The 20,642-nt window shown below is 42.7% G+C and overlaps 1 protein-coding gene across 3 annotated transcripts in view; it reads right to left on the bottom strand.

The window, feature by feature from the left end:
• The window catches only part of FOCAD (focadhesin), a 311,722-nt gene extending 296,995 nt beyond the window's left edge, over window positions 1-14,727 (bottom strand). Inside the window, exons 1-2 of one of the 3 annotated variants that reach the window (XM_088472585.1) lie at window positions 14,481-14,727; window positions 4,730-4,798 (exon numbers count right to left, since the gene is read on the bottom strand). In XM_088472585.1, the coding sequence (XP_088328711.1) occupies window positions 4,730-4,786 (57 nt within the window). In that variant the 5' untranslated portion in view covers window positions 4,787-4,798; window positions 14,481-14,727. The other 2 variants (XM_088472586.1, XM_088472587.1) reach the window with 2 other exon arrangements.
• Window positions 14,728-20,642: the final 5,915 nt, after the last annotated feature.

Here is a 20,642-nt window from a genome sequence, read left to right as displayed (position 1 = left end):
CTGTACGCTATTTGACGAACGAGACAAAATAAGCTCGCAATCTGCCGTACGCACATGCGCAGTGTTACACCGACGCATGCGCGGTTAGTCAACATCGGAACGCAACGAGCGTACTGCTGGTAACGAGCGGCTCTGAATCAGGGCCTTTATCCACAGCTTCCCGGTATCAACGGTGTGAAGATCGGAACATGCGTTCGCAACTTATGGACCGTAAAGACATAAAAGAACCAAAATGTATTTTTGTGCATGCAGGGGAAATAGAGGAGGCAACAAGCTGTTAGACTGTTCTGTGTCCATTTGAACCAACCTGTTAAATGCCCTGTAACAAATGCACCCGCACTGGGAACCAATGGGATCAGCAACAAACTCCTCTATTGTGTTGTCTATTTCTGGGCGGGTATAAATATGTGTGCTCTAACCCTGGGTTTCTAGTCTTCTTGCTGATTGACAGAGATTATCTTGCTGATGCCGGGATCTAGTCCAGAGCGCTTGTGTGTGTATAACTGTACTTGGGTCTGTATAATTTCTTTACGCTAAATTGTACTTAGGTCATAGCGTGTAACTGACTGTACTTTTACTTGAATACTACTTTGTGGTTTGGAACCACAGGTTCAAGGTCTGGAGGCTTTACTTACTGTATGACTGCGTACGCAAAATAGCGTCATCCTTAGAGGTTTATAGGCAGGAGTGTATAGAGGTTAGAATCCAGAATCCTTAATAAAAATGTATATATATATATATATATATATATATATATATATATATATATATATATATATATATATATATAATGTGCAGGCTCGGAACTCCACGTGCAAACTCGAACCTATCCGAGCCTGCACATCCCTAATATATATATATACACACACACACACACACACACACACACACATACCACAGAATCTACCTTTCATGCCACAGATCGCAGGTGTCCACAAGACCGCTGTCCAAGGGGACACCTGAAGGGAAGCCTTCACACCGTATCTGTCTCCCTCTTTACCGCTGGAACCTCTCATGTCCCAATCGGTAACTGATTGTCAATCCTATCATGTTTATTGATCACGCGATCAGGTGGGTATCCAATCCATAAGACCTGGAGCACAGCCTATCAAGACCTATCAGAGGTTATCCCCCGGAATTCTGGGATTTGTAGTAAATATTTCCACCATAGGTCCCGTTTTATTCTATGTTATGTCAAAATCAGTGTTAGCCACGTGGACCAAACCATAATTGGTTTGCATATTGTCCCATGGAATCATGGGAATTTTAGTCATTCTATGCATTTATTTATAACTCACATGTATTTACATAATAAAGTTTGTCTCATCAAAAGTCAATACAATTTACAGAGACATTGTTTCCTTCGCTCCATGTATTTCTATATGGAGTAAATACATTTATTATTCTCAGCACAAACACTGAACGATATCATGAACAATATCATTCAGTACCGGGCTCCCTCCCTCACTCCCGAACATGCAACAACCTGACAATATCATCAGGTTGGCCGGCATGTTCAGACGATGAACGTCAAAGAGCAACGACAAGCAGGAGCGCGCAGCGCTGGTTGTTATCGTTGATCATTTTTGCGCAAAAAAAATGAATATTTTGGATGACTGAACGATAACAATATCGTTCCGTCATCCAAAATATCGCCCAGTGTGTACGCACCTTGACAACTCTGACCTCAGCAGAAACCTAGTTGGGAAATATGGATGTGCAAGTACTCTCATACAAAGCCTTGCCTACAAGACCTTGGTATATTTGCATGCAGAGGAGAATATGTAAAGCATTAAAGACAGAAGCACCACTGTGTACAGGAAATGCTGCGATGGTAGGGAACCATAATTAATGGTGATGTACGTGACTGCACATTGCAGCTAACTAAATTGCCCTGCATGAGTCAAACTGCCCATGAGTACAAGCCCCAAAAGTCGCAACCATACTTCTAATTTCCTTGGTTCAGATTGCTAACATTCTGTAACTGCAGTTTCTAACTTTTGGTAGGGGTGGTAATCAGGAAAAGCAGAAATATAACTACTGCTTTAGAGATGGCGACAAAAGCTGCCATGCCAGAACAAAGCATACTTACCAGGACAGAAAAAAACAAAAAAAACATTGTTTTGTTGCAGCAATAGTTATTGTCTGACTGAGAACTTTCCAATAAGATGTATTCTGATGGAGGATATGAATATTGTTTGTCTGCATGCCCATGAATAACTTATTTTCATGGTTGTATACAAGTTATTAGACCAGTGGTTCCCAAACTTTCTTGAATCACGGGACTCTAGAGGAGCATCAGCATTTTTTCAAGTCACCACTATTCTAAAAATATCTTATTGAGAAATTCGGCAAAAATTATTAAACTAAGCAAATTGTGCTGACCTCCTTAGGTTATGTGGTGGTGGGCAGGGTTGCGCTTCGGTTTGTCCATGCATTATATCACAGGTTCTCAAACGCAGTCCTCAGGACCTCACACTGTTTATGTTTTCCAAGTCTCCTCACAGAATCATAAGGTAAATAATTAGCTCTACCTGTGAATCTTTTAAAATGTGTCAGGCAGTAATGGTTACATCTGTGCATCTGCTGGGTGACTTGGAAAATATGAACTGTGTGGGGTCCTGAGGACAGAGTTTGAGAACCACTGTATTATACTGTATGATTAGCATCCACCAACACTGGTTTTGCCTTTCACATTCACCAGAAGATAATTTTATTTGGTAATGGACTGCCAACTCATGGCTCCCCTGCAAGTGCCCTACAGCACCCCATGTGGCCACGGCACAGTTTGGTAACCACTGTCTCAGACAATCACGAAATGAGGGACTGACAAAGCAAACATTTACACAGGTTTTACGATTATTGTAAATATAATTCAACTACTTATAGGCCATCATCTTATTCTCCAAGAACCAACATTTCATACTGAGTAAGAATTAAAAGAATATACTTTTACAGTTTGTGTCAGTTACAGTTACGCGTGTTGTACAATTACCATGTGTTATAGAGGTTAGCATACTGAAGCATGGATATTTATGGCATTGACTCATTCCTATTAATCCCACAATTGACCAGTAGAATAATCAGTAGAATAAACCATAGTAGCATGCAGGAGTATTTTTATTACCTAAGCCATACACAATGTCAAAACTGGATTATTGGCTGAGACAAGATCAGTTTAAAATTGAAGCGTGCGCGACGCCATCTTGCAAACGGCAGCTAGACTCCATTTTAGAAACAAGAATCTGCAAGACGCCATTTTGTGACCAGCGTCACTTCAAGTTACAACTCAGGAGCTAAGGACAGATGGCAATGTTTTTGTTAATCTACCAGGGGCAACTGGAAGAACAAGCTTCCTGAGTAAAAGTGAATAGAATAGACAATGGGTATTTTTACATACAAACTGGGAATCCCTGGATGCAGACAAAGTATAGTTGTGGCAATTGTAATATAATCCAGGCATTGATCTACACAATTGGATTTGTCTGAATCCTAAACAGGTCTTAGCCCCATACACACACAGGATGGCCCCAACTTCACAGCTTGAGATGATAACAGTTTCCTTTGAACACAGGAAAGGTGGGGGCCTGCTGACAGAGGGCATGTGGAACTATCTGGCTCAGCATGTCACACTGCTAAAGTGCACCCATCTTCATACACACATTAATACGTCTTTATATCAAACCCCGAATACTCACACATTACATATTTACACATAAGGTTTAATTAGCTTTAAAGTGTATGATTTAAGTTGGTTCAGTTAGTTTAAATGCTGAGAAATAAAGATATTTGATAACTAAGGTATTATACATGCTAAACAAGTCGTATTTGGAGTTGTACTGATGCATACTCTTTTTACAGTATTCCAGTGTTATCGGTGGGGAGATCGCATCATGCATTCTCGAGTTATGGATCGCAGAGCCTACAAGCAACAAAATGTATATTTTAGGAACAGCTGTTAGGATGTTGCAGGCGACGTGAAGAGGAAGATCCCCAGCTGTTAGAGGCAGGGAGAGTCTATTTGAACTAGCCTGTTAAATGTGCTGTAACAGATACTTCTCCCCTGGGAACCAATGACACCAGCAACAAACTTACCTATTATCCCGTTTATTCTAGGGGGGTATAAATATGTGTGCACGAACGCTGGTTCTCAGTCTTCGTGCTGAACGCTGTATGACTAGGGGTCTCTTGCTGATGCCTATTTCCGGGTCTGGAAGCGCCTGCGTATGTATACTGTACTTGGGTCTGTATAATTTTCCTTTTGCGCCTAAACTGTGTCTTGATCAATTGCGTGTAACTGTCTGAACTTTTACCTGAATAACACTTGTGCTTTGGAACCACAGATTCCACGTCTAAGTCTTTATTTATGGTATGACTGCGTACGCAAATTAGAGTCATCCTTAGAGGTTTATAGGTAGGATTTTAGAAGGTACAGGCAGGGGTATATAGAGGTTCAATTTTAATATCAACAACAATTAGACATTTATAAACACAGTTCAATAGGTAACTGTGTAGAAAAGCTGGTAGTACCATAACAACCAAATTCTTAGGGGGTCAATACAATTAGGCGTGACAGAATTGTGGCCGCCAGTAAGTGCTGCTGTATGCACCACTTACTGTACCGCCGGACTTGCTGACTTTTTTTTTTTTTGACACAGTCCCGAGAGCATTTTCATTGTACTGTTCCAATATTTCTTTAAAAGATACTGAATAATTAAGAAAATCGTACCTGTGTCTGAATAAGAGAATTAGGAAATTCTAATCTTTTCTTCAAATCTTCTGACATGTTCTGTTATCACTGAAAGAAATGTATAATTTGCTGAATGTCACACAATTCTGACAATGAAAAGAAAAGGTGGTAAACACATTAGCGTGACAACAAATTGCTTACAGATGTATTTCTCATTTACAGAGCAAGGAAATGATTAGATTAAAGCAAGTTGGGTGTGTTGTTGAGTAGAATAAGTTTGAAATACTCCGGCAGTAAGTGTTTATCTAAATGCAGCAGCATGGGTGTTGTCACTTCCATGTATATGCATAGGCCATCAGCTAGTCCAGTTGTATACAATAGAATGGTGAATGAAGCAGGGCCAGCCTTCTTCTATACAAGGGCTGAAAGTAGAAGGCACTACTGTCACTTGAACAGGACAGAGTCTCTAACTCTGAGGAAGTAACAGCTGCTGCAGTCACAGGGACACAAGAGCAGGCGAATTACGTAAAACGTGAGTTTGTTACTCAGCTTACATGCTTTTACACTATCTGCTGCGCAGTTATTCCGGCAGTATTGCAGTACTTAGTCTACTTAGCATTTATCAGACAGAAAAAAAAAAAAAAGATTCACAAATAAGATATTTACATACAAAAGCTGTGTTGTTTCCCTTTTGCAAGATGCAAACTAGCCCATGTTCTGTAAGTAGCAAATGTTAGGTTTACTGTATATACAGATGTGTCATTTTTGCTGCAGTCGCATTAAACAGCCCTTCTAGTTGTGCCTAGTCCCGTGTGAGTTTCCTCATGCCAAGCATCTTTTCATGTGACTTTTGTGCGCAAATGCGTTTTTACCGGAATTGCAATGTGAATACGATGCAAAGCAGACTTTGCTGATTAATATTATATGCAGCATGTGTATGTTCTGTGTGCGACTGAAGCTGTATCTACATACGAAATGGTACGTTACAGTGTCGGCAGCTGTTTTCCACACCACGTTCTATCTGATGATGTTACATACTAGGTGGCACACAGAACATGCACATGCCACATATTTTAATCAGAAAAATCAGCTTGTGCATCTCATTCTCATCGTAATGTGAAAAATACGTATGATGCGGCCAAGTCACTCGGAAGCCTGCGGCTCTCACCCCTGTGTAATGCGACTCATAACGCACTGAGGATAGACAAGGAAGGACATATCTGTCCATTGTAAAATCTATAAAGATTTTTATGTAAATTAGCACTGTGCTGAATAATTATATTTCTAATAAGCCAACCTGAGAAAAAAATCTGGAGAGTGCACTCTGCAAAAAACATTATGTCTGTAAAAAGATGAACATTGTACATGACTCTGTTTATGTGAGACTGCCAGCATGTCAAATATATTTGGAATAGTCTACTCTGTTGTTAGTGCATAAAGATGAGTGTGCTCCATAGAGGAAAGTGTATTAATAACTCCATACCAGTGAAGACAAAATAAGATCAAAAGGTGGGACAACACATAATGAATCATGCTAATGACAACAATGCTCATGAAGAATAAAATACACAGAAGTAAAGCAGTCATAATAAACAGTCATTTTAGATATATATAGCAAGGACTTAACTAGAGGACCTGGGGCAAGATCTGAGCCATTCCTCCCAGCAGTGCTCCCATTTCCCATTCTGCGATGTACAAAGATCAGTCAGTCATTCGCCACAAACAATGCCCCGTCCTGCATTGACAACGTTACTGTATCCTACAGAGCACCCACTTTATGCACAGACAATCCTCATTTTACACAGAAATCCCCCATCCCCATAGGCACATGAACTCTCCCATGTATCGGCTTATCTTGTCATGGCAATGCCATGCATCCTCTTAGATCTCAAGCCTCCAAATGACTTGGAGGATCTTCAGGCCTTAAAGAGCTGCAAGTAACTCTCTGTTGAAAGACACACTGACAGCACTGTGAGCATTCCTTTGATCACAGAGGAACAGAATGCACAATGAGCATTTCTGTGATCAGAGTCACCAAGGGCACTTTAGGTATCCCTCTGATTACAGAGGCACTGACAGCACAATAAGCATCTCTTGGATTACAGAGGCACTGACAGCTCTATGAGGAGCATCTCTCTGATCACCAGTGATGTGCGGTCAGGTAAGGCAGAGCATTTCCGGTCATACTTAGGTATACTCCAAAATTTTGACTATAAATATTTATAATATTCACTTTACATTTTTCATACAATATCTTTTTTATCATTCTAATCATTTTTATTGTCAAAACTCTGGAGTACAAAGTCTATGGCAGGTGAGGCACTGCCTCCCCTATATACCTTTTCCACACACCCCTGATCAAAACACACCAAATTTCCAGCACTATATATACTGCTGCACCTTTGTATAATTCCCACAAGAACCCTTGGGTTCATATATATATCTGTAAAATCTGGCTCTGATACTAGCCAGTGCCTCCAACAGCCATTTACCTCACTATGTCACTGCTAATCAATGAGGCACTTGACACAATAATAATTTTATTTATATAGTACTTCTCTCCATCAGAACTCAAAATCGCTTTACAACATCAGAAAAAGAACACAGTGGTTTAGTATTAAAGAAAGAAAAACGAGAACAGTCAACATATAGGGTACGATGGACATAACGTAAGGTGGTGGAGCCATATTGGGTAATAACTTCCACAGGTTATATATCCCACTCACGAAGGGTACCAGGGGAGTGAGAGAGGGAGAGATACTATAGATGGACAGATACTATATTGTAGATACTAGATATAGATACTGTAGATATATAGATACTACAGGTGCACCTGGGCCGTGACCTATGGAGAGGCGGCAGTGTGACATCATAGGTCACAAACGTAGCAGTGCCCATCTGCATGCACTCCATCCAGCCCGCACATTTGCCAGCCAGCCAGCCAACCCACCTGTACTCTGCTCACAGATCTACACTTAGTGCTGTCACTAAGGACAGGGACAACAGTGAGCCTTCTGAGCTACCAACAGGTAGGGGCCAATGAGTGTAATTTTATTGTGATTTTTTTTTGTGGGGAGCAATGTGTTTTGGGGGTTTTTTTCTGTGAGGGCCAGCCAATGTGAGTTTTTTTTCTGTTGGGGCCAATGTATGTGAGTTTTATTCCTGTGGAGGCCAATGTAGTGCATTTTAATCATGTGGAGGACAATGTATTTTTTTTCATAGGTCACGCACATCACATCGCCGGATGGTGCGCCTTGGCAATTTTAAAATCCAGCATAGCGTGCCCTGAGTTAAAAAAGGTTGGAAATCACTGCTATAGATCGATAGAGTAACAGGGTTGGAGAAAATAAGGACACACGACAGGCACCTTCCCAGTGTACCAGTGTCTTTTAATGGAAGCAGACACTGTTCTTTAGCAAATTCACATAGTACTCTGGGATAAACAGGTGTACTCCAATAACTCAGCACCAAATTTTCTAGAGTTCAGTCTGCTGCCATGGAATGCAGCCACCTCCTGCCATGCTTCCCAGCAAAGCTATTCAGTCAGTCCCTGGAACTAATCACACTCAGGCCTACCCTCTGGCCGCTATTCGGCATCAGTGCCTAGAGCACTGGTTGAAGGAAAGTTTTAAACTCAACCTGTCTTCAAGCTGGCCTGTGCAACCATGAAAATATGGAGTTCCAAAACTCCATTTCTGCTGCAAACTGTACAGGCTTTGTTGTCATCTCCCTTGGAGGAAAGCTGATCCCGCCAGACTGTGGATAATCCAGGTGAGAGGCAACCGCTCTCATCAGGATAGATAGATAGATGTTGAGTCTCTCATATCCAAAATGCTTAGAACCAGGGGTATTTTCGCTATAGGAATATTCCGTATTTTGGAATATTTGTATACCATTATGAAATATCTTGGGAATGGGACCCAACTGTAAACACAAAAAGCATTTATGTTTCATATACACATAGCCTGCAGGTCATTTTATATAATATTTTTAATAATTTTGTGCCTTAAACAAAGTTTGTGTATATTGAACCATCAAAAAGCAAATGTTTCACTATCTCAGTCAAGCTAATTAAAAAAAAAAAAACTCTGTATTTCGGAATATTGGGATATGGAAGACTCCACCTGTAGATGATCTGGGGTATTTTGCTCAGTAAAGTGGTTAGTGGTGCAGAGTTTAGGAATTCAAAATAAGGGTCGCCACACAGCTTTGTCCAGGTGTAAACAAATAAATGGATGCTTTACTGTTTGTCAGCACAAACAAAAAATAACAAACAACCTAGACCCCATACAGGGCACTATCTCACTTCTTAAGCCCTGACTAAGCCCTGACTAAGCAGCTAGTCTTCAACTTTCACACAGTCTCATGATCCTCCCTACCTCTTGCAGGTATGGCTCACTAGCCTAGGGAAGGCCACTGACCATCAATGGTTAACCATCATTGCTGGTTAACCACCAATGGTCGAGGGTTTTGCCATCGATGGCGGAGATAAAATGGTTCTGCTGTATAATAACTACTTCTAAATGGTCCACAAAAATATCAAAGCCATTTATCACTTTCATATAGAATTTTGGCACTTTTTCCTGTATTTATCGGGTGAAACCTGAAAGGGGCAAGAAGTAGTAGTCTCTGATCAATGACAGGAATGACTCGGTGAAGAACTTCAAGAGAAAACACACTACACAAAGAAGACCGAGAAGTGTAAGAGTCGGAGTAAGCAGAACAAGAAGCCGAGTGGCAGATAGAGAGGGAGGACATGGGCCCTCTGGTGCAAATGTACAATGAGGTGATGGAGCTCCCTGTATCGCCAGTCATTCTGTACAAGAAGGGTTATCAGTTCTAGTGATACACTGTGTCACTAGTACTGCAGTGTTTAAGACATCTGCTCATCTAGGGTACAGGGTGATATACTATATATAGTGCTGGCTGCATAGGACCTGTTGTGCAATAACTAGCCCCTATGTATGACAGGAGTTATCATCTGAAAATACATTGTGTCACTAGTGCTGCTAGTGTATAAGGCAGCTGTGTATTGTGGGCACTGTGATTGGTGGCTAAATGTTACCTGTTGTGGAATAACTAGTCCCTGTACAGTCATTCTTATTATCATGTCTGGTGATACATTGTATCATTGGTGCTGGTGTACTAAGTTATTATCATGTCTGGTGATACATTGTATCATTGGTGCTGGTGTACTAAGCTGGGTACACACTATACAATGTGTGCACCCTGCCAGGGGCGTATCTACCCATTGGCCAGGATGGCACTCGCCAGGGGCGCCGACCGAAGGGGGGGTGCCGTCCGGCAGTGCCACCAGTAGCCAAGGGGTGGACAAGTCCCCCGGACCCACAAGTGTAGGGCAGACCGCAGTGAGAGCGGTCTGCCCTACACAGTTTACAAACTGTGTGTTTGTAATAGCAGCCAGCTAGTGAGAGTCAGACAGACTCATTTGCTGCTGCATTGTCCGTGGAGGGAGCTCACTGATGAGCGCCGTGTTCCAGCTCCCCCCGCAGCATGTGATATGAGAGACGTCATGACGTCTCTCCCATGCAGGAGAAGAGCGGCCAGGACTCAGAGCGGACAGTGGCGGTCGCGTCAGGAGCGGGGATCAGTTAAGTTGATTTTTTTTTGTTCTTGGTTTGTGTAAGCCTGGCACTACAGGGGGGGCACTGAAATAGGGGGTGGCAGCTACTGGGGGCACTTTATGGGGGGCAGCCCGTTACTGGGGGGGACTGTATAGGAGTGGCCACTACTGGGGGTAATTTAGGGGGTGGATGGCCACTACTAGGGTCTACTACTGGGGGGCACTGTATGGGGGGGACTACTACTGGGGGCACTGTATAGGGGGGCTACTACTGGAGGCAATGCAGCATAGGGGGGACTACAACTGGGGGATTACTATTGGGGACACTGCATAGGGGGGGCGCCAGTCCATTACATTGCCAGGGGCGCTTGGGATCACTAGATACACCCCTGCACCCAGCAACAGAATGATGAGATGTACGATATATTGTATAGTGTGTACCTAGCTTAAGGCATCTGCTTGCACTGTGTAATATACTGTGTATAGTGTTGGCTGTAGGGGACCTGTTGTGGGATCACTAGGCCCTTTATGTTAGCTGCTGCAGCTGCTGAGCCATAACAAGCATACTATGCTTTTATGCAGGTTTTAGATTAGTTATACAGGTACGGTACGGGATGCCGGCAGTCAAAATCCAGACGCCGGCATAACGACAGGATTAGAATACAGACACCGTTAGGTATCCTAACCCTCCCACTCTCCATACTCTAACCCTAACTATCCCTCCCTGTGGCCTGACAATAACCTCCCCCTCCCCTAATCCTAACCATCCCCATAGTACCTAACCCTGCTACTTACCTTCGGGATGATAGCAGTCGAGATGCCAAGATTCTGACAGGTGTCGGGATTCCAACACCAGTATTCTAAGCACCAGCATCCCATGCGCCAGGACACTGAACGTATCCCAGTTATACTTTACCTACTGTATATAGGGGTTTTCAAATACCACTGCAATTTGTTTGCTTTTGCATTATCCCTATTTTTACTGGCGTCCTGTGTGTTCACCAATGCGTGTTAATTATCTACATAATGTTTTATTTTTCTTGTCCTTGGATACATATCAACATTTCACTATTGCAGAGGCCACCACACGGCTACTTTCTTGATGCCCGTTTCTGGGAAGATCACTATATAACATCCAACTGTGCCTTATTGTAAGATAATTTTAGTTGAACCAGTTACACCACTGTGAATATTGTAATATATTGGCAACTAATGTTATATTTAGACAAATTGCTTTTTCCATTTAATAATTATATATCATAAGTATTTTAGTGTGTGTATATATATATATATATATATATATATATATATATATATATACAACCAAAAGTTGAGAATGACACAAGTATTAGTTTTCACAAAGTTTGTTGCTTCAGTGTTTTTAGACCATTTTGGCAGAAGTTACTATGCTATACTGAAGTAAAATTACAAGCATTTCATAAGTGTCAAAGGCTTCTATTGACAATTACATTAAGTTTATGCAAAGAGTCAATATTTGCAGTGTTGACCCTTCTTTTTCAAGACCTCTGCAATTCGCCCTGGCATGCTGTCAATCAACTTCTGGTCCACATACTGACTGATGGCCACCCATTCTTGCCTAATCAATGCTTGGAGTTTGTCAGAATTTGTGGGTTTTTGTTGTCCACCCGCCTCTTGAGGACTGACCACAAATTCTCAATGTGATTAAAGTCTGGGGAGTTTCCTGGCCATGGAGACAAAATTTTTATGTTTTGTTCTCCGAGCCACTTCGTTATCACTTTTGCCTTATGGCAAGGTGCTCCACAATGCTGGAAAAAACATTGTTCATCACCAAACTGATCTTGGATGGTTTGGAGAAGTTGTTCTTGGAGGATGTTTTGGTACCATTCTTTATTCATGGCTGTGCTCTTAGGCAAAATTGTGAGTGAGCCCACTCCCTTGACTGAGTAGCAACCCCACACATGAATGGTCTCAGGATGCTTTACTGTTAGCATGACACAGGACGAAGACTTTTGAAGGATGGCTGGTGTCAAGAAGGGTAGCAAAGAAGCCATTTCTCTCCAGGAAAAACACCAGGAACAGACAGATTTTATTCAAAAGGTACAGGAATTGGACTATTGAGTACTGGGGTAAAGTTATATTCCCTGATGAATCAGCTTTCAGATTGTTTGGGGCATCTGGAAAAAACGCTTGTCCGGAGAAGGAAAGGTGAGTGCTACAATCAGTCCTGTGTCATGCCAACAGTAAAGCATCCTTTTACTTCAGTATACCATAGTAACATCTGACAAAAAGGTCTAAAAACACTGAAGCAGCAAACTTTGTGAAAACCAATATTTGTGTCATTCTCAAAACTTTTGGCCATGGCCGTATTAGTTTTGTTGTCAGAAACATAAAACTTTTAGCACAGTTTACTTAAAGCCAACTACATTTTACCAAAAAATTACTTTTACTATTGGTGCTGAACTCATTCAGTTCTTTTTGTAAATAGTGAGTAAAGGGGCATACACACAAAACGATTCGCTCCATGAGCGATATCGTTTAGTGTGTTCCCGGCAGTGGTGTGCTCAATGCCGTTAACGACATTGAGCACACACACTGAACGATATCGTTCAGTGCCGGCACACTTCTCCATCCCCCGAACATGTACAACCTGAAGATATAGTCAAGTTGGCCTGCATGTTCAGGTGATGAACGGCCTTACCAGGAGCGCACAACATTTTTCGTTGATCGTGCACACACTGGCTGATATAGTGAACGACTGAACAATAACGTTATCGTTTAAAATATATGACAGCTTAAGACCGTCTTATTCCTGATCTCCTCGATCTAGCCTCAATATCTTGTATGTTGTCATTTGACAGCCAGCATGTAGTCTTTTATCGTAAAAAAGTTGCTCCAATTATTATATAACAGAGGCAGCCCTTCTGGAGAGTGAGGCATTTAGTTGGCCTTTTACTGTATCAATCTGAGAAAGGCGATCATGAAATTTGGCTGCCTTGTGTTAGGAAATCAAAGACCTGATCATTTTCAAAAGTGGAGATCTCTGTGCCCATACAGCTATGAATAGTAGCTGTATGGGCATACTGTCCAAGAGACACCAGGCAATATGTCCTTAGAGAAATGTAATTTTAAGTGTTCGATAACTCTCACATTAAGGTCTTTGAAAGTTGATCATGAATGAGAAAGTTGTCGTCTAATTGCTAAAAGTGTTGACATAGAATTGGCCTTGTGATATCAGCGACAGAAGTAGCAGAATGATAATTCCATGCGAATGGGGATTATGTCCATGTGAGAAAAAAAAAAAGTTGTGTTTAAATAAGAAAAAAAAAAAAAAAACATTTCAAATCAAGATTTTGTAGGTTACTGGTTCCCAGTCATTTTCCACATAGGAAGACCCTGGCAGCCCATTTGCAAAGCAATATATGTGTAATGACTAGAATTGCTGTGTTTCAATATCGCTATAAACAATGATTTGAAAAATATAATGACATGGGAATAGAATGAATTTACATATTTTTCACATTACTATTTATAAAAAAATAGACCATAAAACTATGGTCCACATACGCTTTAACAGAGATAGACTTTTTAAATGTTAACAGGGTCATTCTGTGTTGCATGGGACTAGAGATCACTAGGACACCATGCATCGGTACCGCATCTTGATTGCAAAACCCACTTGCCATGGGACGTTGTCAGTCGATGGCAAAAAAATAAATAAATAAAAGAGTTCTACGACTAGTGTATGTTCCACATTTAAAAGGACACACAAGAGTGAGCTAGTATAAATTATATTTATTAAAATAAAAGACCTACATTTCTGTAAATACTGATTACAAAACAACTAACGGTATTTTAAAGCAAATATTACCGATTATTTTGAAAATATAAACAGAAAAATGGCAAAACATACAAGCTTTACATATAATGAAGACTGTGACACAGCAAAAATGTAGGATTAATGTAAACTACCAATGCTCCATCATACATACAGGAATACTATAAACCATATATTCTCGTAAATTATACAAAACTTAATTATCAAATAGCAGCAAAAGAGGACTACTAGAGCAAAGTGTGCACTGTACTGTATCTGTCTGTTCTGTCCTGGGCTCAAACTTACGTTGTCTGACCATCACAGTCCAGATCTAAATAAATATACACTCCGGAATCTTGCGGCTGTCATTATGCAGAGTGGTATACAGCAGTACACACAGCGGCGCTTACCTGACACTACTCCACATGCAGCAGCAGCAGCAGTACTGGACGCGACGAGTAATGAGGCCCGGGCATGACGTCACGCACAGGCTGCTAACACATTGGCCGTAGTGCTGACCCGGGAGAAAGATGGGGCGGGTGCACTTTGACTTTCGGCCCTGTGATTGGCTCAGATGAGGGTAGGGGCGAGGAAAATAAGACGCATCTGTGTATAATAGGCGTCAGCGGCTAGGTAACATGGAGCCTGTTCATTTCTAATCGCCTTGCTTCCAGTGACGGTCTGTGGATTTATGGCGCTACAGTGAGCGACGTGTAGATGATATACGTCCGCGTTGTGAAAGCTGTCAAACTAACTTTAACAGCTGTACCAAACATTCTGGTGCTAGTGTGAAAACTGTTTGAGCCAAACTGTCCCCAGAATAGTCACAGATAGAACTATACAGGCGGCCATTAACCTGGAGACCAAGATTAATTTCAGCAAAGTTGCAAGCTAAATCGAAAGTACAATTTAAGCTAATAATCATGTGAAGAAGCTTGTAACATAGCCTGTTTTACAAACCCTGACAAAATCTGAGCTTTTCAATGTTGTATCTAACATTAGATTTGCAGCTGAAACTAGCAAGCTATTATGTTTCGTTCCTTGGGCCTGATTCAGATCTTGGAATAGAGTAAAGGCCCCCATACACAGCATGACGATATAGGTGCTAAATTGTGCCGTGTATGGGCACGATATCATACCTGATATTGTGCTGCGCGGGTCGTACATCACATCCCCAGGTCTTCCTGCAGAACCATCTCATACCTCCCAACTGTCCCGAATACAGCGGGACAGTCCCTTTTTTCTGGGGCTGTCCCACCCTCAGGCCGCAATGTTCCGTGGTGGGGGGGAAGTTGGGGAGAGCACATACCGCTGCTCTGTATAGCAGAGTAGCGGGTGTGCAGGAGGAGAACAGATGGGTACGGCATCTGTTCTCATGTGTTAAGACTGCCTGGGGGCTGCCCCCTTTACGACCTGTCCCTCCTTGGGAGGATGAAAAGTTGGGAGGTATGCCATCTGATCTGGGATGCGATATATGATCCCTTTCAAATGGACGAGTTGAGAGCCGGCATATCGTGCGGTCTGTGGGGACAGCGCGATTGCCGGCGGTGACAGCACGATCCGTCTGCTGATGGATCGGCAGTCGCCCTACACGATGCATCGCACCGTGTATGGGGGCCTTTAGATAGAGCAAGTAATACCGCTTTTCAAATTGCTAACCCGGGATTTCGTTCACGCATCCATCCTGGTTGCAATCCAGCTTAGACCCCTTTCAAACTGGTGGCCCGACCCAGCTTAATGCCGGGTCGATGATGTCACCGCCATCAAGTGCTGAGCCGGCACTTGGAGATGAGATCATCTCCAAGCCTCGGCTCTTCCTATGCTTGTGTACGGGAGCCGGGTCGCATCAACCTGGGTTACCCCTTCCCAGTTCAGCGTGGTTTTACCAAGGTGCACAGTTACTTGCTTTTTCTTATGCTGCATACACACGAAAAGATTTTCTGTCCAACCATCCAACTAGTTGATTGGTTGGAATGAAAATCTGGTAAGGTATGAAAGCAAATGACAATCAGCAATTTGCTCCCTAACGCCGGAAAATGGACAAAAACTCTTGTTTGAACAAATTGTTTAGATCAAACATTTAACAAATTTGTCTGATGACCATTTTCATCTGTTTTCTGGCATTTAGGAGCAAATTGCTGATTATTACCAGTTATTATTACCAGTTATTTATATAGCGCACACATATTCCGCAGCGCTGTACATAGAATATTTGGCCATTCACATCAGTCCCTGCCCCAGTGGAGCTTACACTCTATATTCCCTACCACATGCACACACATACATACTAGGGGTCATTTTTGTTAGGAGCCAATTAACCTACCAGTATATTTTTGGAGTGTGGGAGGAAACCAGAGCTTGTCTGATGACCATTTTCATCTGTTTTCTGGCATTTAGGAGCAAATTGCTGATCATCAGTTACTCCCATACGTTACCAGATTTTCATTCCAACCAATCAACTAATTGGATGGTTGGACAGAAAATCTTTACATGTGTACCCAGCTTTACTCTATTCCCAAGTCTGAATCAGGCCCTTTGTTATCAACTACTTTATATTGAAAAGGTCCAACTATATAAGGCTTACAAAAGCACAATTTGCAATTTTGTGACATTGTGCTCATAATTTTAGATAAACATGCATGAGCCTATTTATTATTAGCTACTGCAACCGATGGTACCTTTCATGTGTATTGTCATGCTCAGATACTGCCGGTATTCACCAATATTAACTTGCCCAATGACATTCAGAAGTGTTTCTCTCCTAGGTGGTGTCCTCTTCTAACACTACCTACCCATGCTTGCCTACCCTCCCGCTACCCCGGAAAGTGTGTGGGATCCCCCTGTTTTTCCCAACTGCCCCGTCTAAAGTCAGGACTGCATATGCTTTAGTTGGTTGGGGCAGGACCTGGACTCAAGGACATCATGACACATGTCATCTTTTTCGCCAGCCACAGCGGGGTTGTGGGTCGCGGTAGGCGTCTAGTCCCAGCCCAGCACGCAGTCTCATTCACTGCCTTTCATGGGGGAGTATGTCTCCCACACCATGCTCCTTAAGAAGCATTCGGGCTGGCCCAGTAGCCTGGAAGCCCTTGTTGCACCTGTCCAGCCAGTGTCAGACTTAGTAACGGCCACACTTACTCATAACCCCACCTGGCGTCCTATACCACGGACCTAACTTGAGCTGACCCCAGCAATCAGTCACCTCATATATACACACTTTAAATATGTGTATATGTATATATTTATATATCCCACACCAGGACACACACGATTTGCTCTCTGGCACTCGCTGATTGTGTATTTTATATATCTATTTATGTATGTGCATAATATATGTATATATATATAAAATACACACACATCTTGCTCTCTGTTATACCCCTTTTACACCGGAGCTAAAACCCTGGTTTTTGAAGGGTTAACCCGGGCAGCTCCCTGGTGTAAAAGGGGAGAGGGTTGGATCGCCGGGTCGAGTGACCCGGCAATTCAACCCAGGTAACTAGCAGGGTTTAACACGGGCATAGCCCGTGAAACCCTGCTGTGAGAACAGCGCACTCCGGGTCACGATGACCTGGAGTGCGCTGCTAGCCTGCAGATTGGTCCGGCTTCAGTGGCGCTTGGAGATGACGTCATCTCCAAGCGTCCACTTTCACACCGGGAAAGCCGGGTCTATGCAGACCTGACTTGGGAATATCCCGAGTCGGCGCCGGCTAAATTCCGGGTCTGATCCGGATAGGAACTCTGGCTCTGATTCAGAGCCAGACGCTCTGAATCAGGGCCGGTCTTTTTTTTTTTTTTAGAACGGCCTCCTGGCCACTCGCATAGCTGTGTGACCACCCACAGCTATAGAGAGCAACCAGGAAGATGGTCGCAATAGTCAAGACCACGCGATCATCGGGCTTGCGGCGAGACCCTTCTGGTAGGGTCTCGTTGCCGCAAGCCCCAGAGAGATTTCGGCTCTAACAGAGCCGAAATCTCTCCCACTGACATCACTCGTGATGTCAGTTGAGCCGCCCCCAAACAGAGGCGTTCAAATGGGAACGCCTCAGTTTGGGCAGCCACTCCCCCGGCCCGCCCGCCCACCAAAGGGGGCGAGCTGTCAACATCGACAGCTCGCCCCCCTTGTTGCGAGACCCGAAGCGACGGTGTGCCCGTCGCATGCGCACTGACCCACCATCGACCCGGTTGCGAGCGCACAGCGCTTGCGACCGGGTCTGAATCAGGTCCTCTGTTCTAACTCCGGGTCAGACCCGGAATTTTGGTGGAAAAGGGGTATAACTCATTGTTTGTATATTATATTTAACTTTTTTTTTTTTTGTAACTCGTTAACATGTAGTAGATATTTTCAATATTTCCTTAAGATGGGTACACACTATACAATATATCGTATGATATATCGCCCTAAACCCTTTCCCACCAGTGCCTAACCCTAACCTTCCCCTTAACCCCACTACTAACTGTCGGGATGGCGGTGGTCAGGATGCTGGCGCCAGGAATCTCACTGGTGTTGGGATTTCGGCGCCTGCATCCCGACAGCCGGGATTTAAACGACATCCCCTTTAGAACATAGGGTTTATTTGTCACTGCTTGTTATCTCTAATACATAAACTTTATACACAAACCTGCTCTGGCAGCACGCTGTTCTTAGTACTATAGTTTTAAACTTCCACTGCAGGACTTACCCACTGAGTGGTTATAGATATGCCCATAGGTGGAGCTAGACACGCACCTTGGGTGAAGCTGGTCACGCCCGCTCGGCAGCGCACCACGCACATTCTACTACCATCTAGATAGAATGTCCCTCAAACTAATTTTCAAAAGTAGGCAAGTATGTACCTACCTAGGTGGTGTGCTCTTCTAACACTACCGATGAAGGGTCAATGTGAACTGAGTACGAGCGGCAGATTTCTCTGCATTCACAGGTATTGTCGAGAGCTCTGACTGACCCTGGTACTAGACAGGGGCTTTGCCAAATCTGGGCTGTGTGGCCATGCCTCCTACCAAACACTGGAAAACAGACAAAAATGGTTGTTCAGACAAATTGGTTAAATCCGTTTGATTTAACCAATTTGTCTGAACAACCTTTTTCATCCATTTTCCAGTATTTGGGAGATAATGGTCTATTGTCATTTGCTCCCATACATTACCAGATTTCCATCCAACCAGCCAAATTGGACAGATAATCTTATAGGGCCATATTTAATTTGGAGCGAAAGGTTCATTGCCGGACTTTTCACCATCATCGCAGGATTCAGGGTCAAAAACTTATCGCGCTCGTCCCCGCGTATCCCCATATTCAGTTCCAAATTGGCAAAAACAGGACCCAGCGAAAACAAAATCAGCGAAAAAGTTCTGTCATTTTTGGGGAAATCAGCTTGACACCCCCCAAAAGATGGTTTGACATGGGGGTTCACTATGGGTACCCCCGAATAGCCCTGCTAAAGGTATTTGGGGTCTTTAAATGGTCTCAATAGGTGCTTTTTAGCATCTTTGGGAAAGTGGTGAAGAATAGCATTTAGCAACTTTTTTGGGGAAAAATAAGTAGTCCCATCTGGGGTACATATTTTAAAGTGGCTAAAGTTTTAAAAATCATGAAAAATCCACCTGCCGCAACCACCTGCAATAAAAAAACATCTTGGGCATACTTGGGGACCCCCCCCGAGTCTATTTTGTTAGTTTAGAAGTTTGTCCCCCAACTTATTTTTTCCGCCCCCAAAATTAAAGTATCTTTTTTGGGGTGTCCTGTGGTACTTCTTAAAGATTTTTTGACACAGAACACCTTTTGGGGACTGTCCAAGATTCTGCACTTTGTTTCGCCACCTATTCATAGGTGATACTTTTTCGCTGGGTCTGATGCATTGATTATTCGCACCGGCGAAAAGTCGGGAAAATTGAATACAGGGATAAGTTAAACCTCTAAAAATGACATCATCGGCGATAACTTTTGCAGCCTAATTGAATTTGGCCCATAGTTTAAGGGTAGGGGGTGGTTAAGTGCAGAAAGTAGCGCAAGCCCCTTTGATAAATAAGACAATGTGGTAAATTAGCCTTTTTCTGACAGTTTAACTAGAAAATAATTTTGTGCTTGATAAATAGAGCCACTGTTTTTTATTGGGAAGCTTAAGAATTTGAAGGACAAGATGGTGGCATCTACAGATGTAAAAAAAGAAAAAAAAAAGCATTAAGTCGTAGGATTTGTACCAATTATTCCCTGCCTGAGGATATGGAGTATTTAACCACCAAACGAAAGTAAGACTAAGTACTTTTTCATTTTATCGTTTATTTTAGCTTTTATGTACTTTTTTTTAAGTACCTGCATATGCCTTACTAGGGAAAGGCGGCTGGTCCAGCCTCTTATGTTCGTATCCACTAGCCCTACCTTTCCTTGTGCCAATGCTAATAACAAGTCTTCGTCTAAGATGGGTTGCAATTATGTATGGTATGGGAAATGGAGAACTGGAAAAGACAAGCCTTTGGTTATGATCTATAAAGCCACCGGTCTGTGGTAATTTTTAAAAGCCACCTATCTGTTATAATGTCCTGCCAAATTGAAATAGTATATGCAATACCAA

Source organism: Taudactylus pleione, unplaced genomic scaffold, assembly GCF_031769625.1.
Source record: "Taudactylus pleione unplaced genomic scaffold, aTauple2 ptg000127l, whole genome shotgun sequence".
Taxonomy (NCBI): Eukaryota; Metazoa; Chordata; class Amphibia; order Anura; family Myobatrachidae; genus Taudactylus; species Taudactylus pleione.
This window is presented reverse-complemented; position numbering and strand designations above follow the sequence as displayed.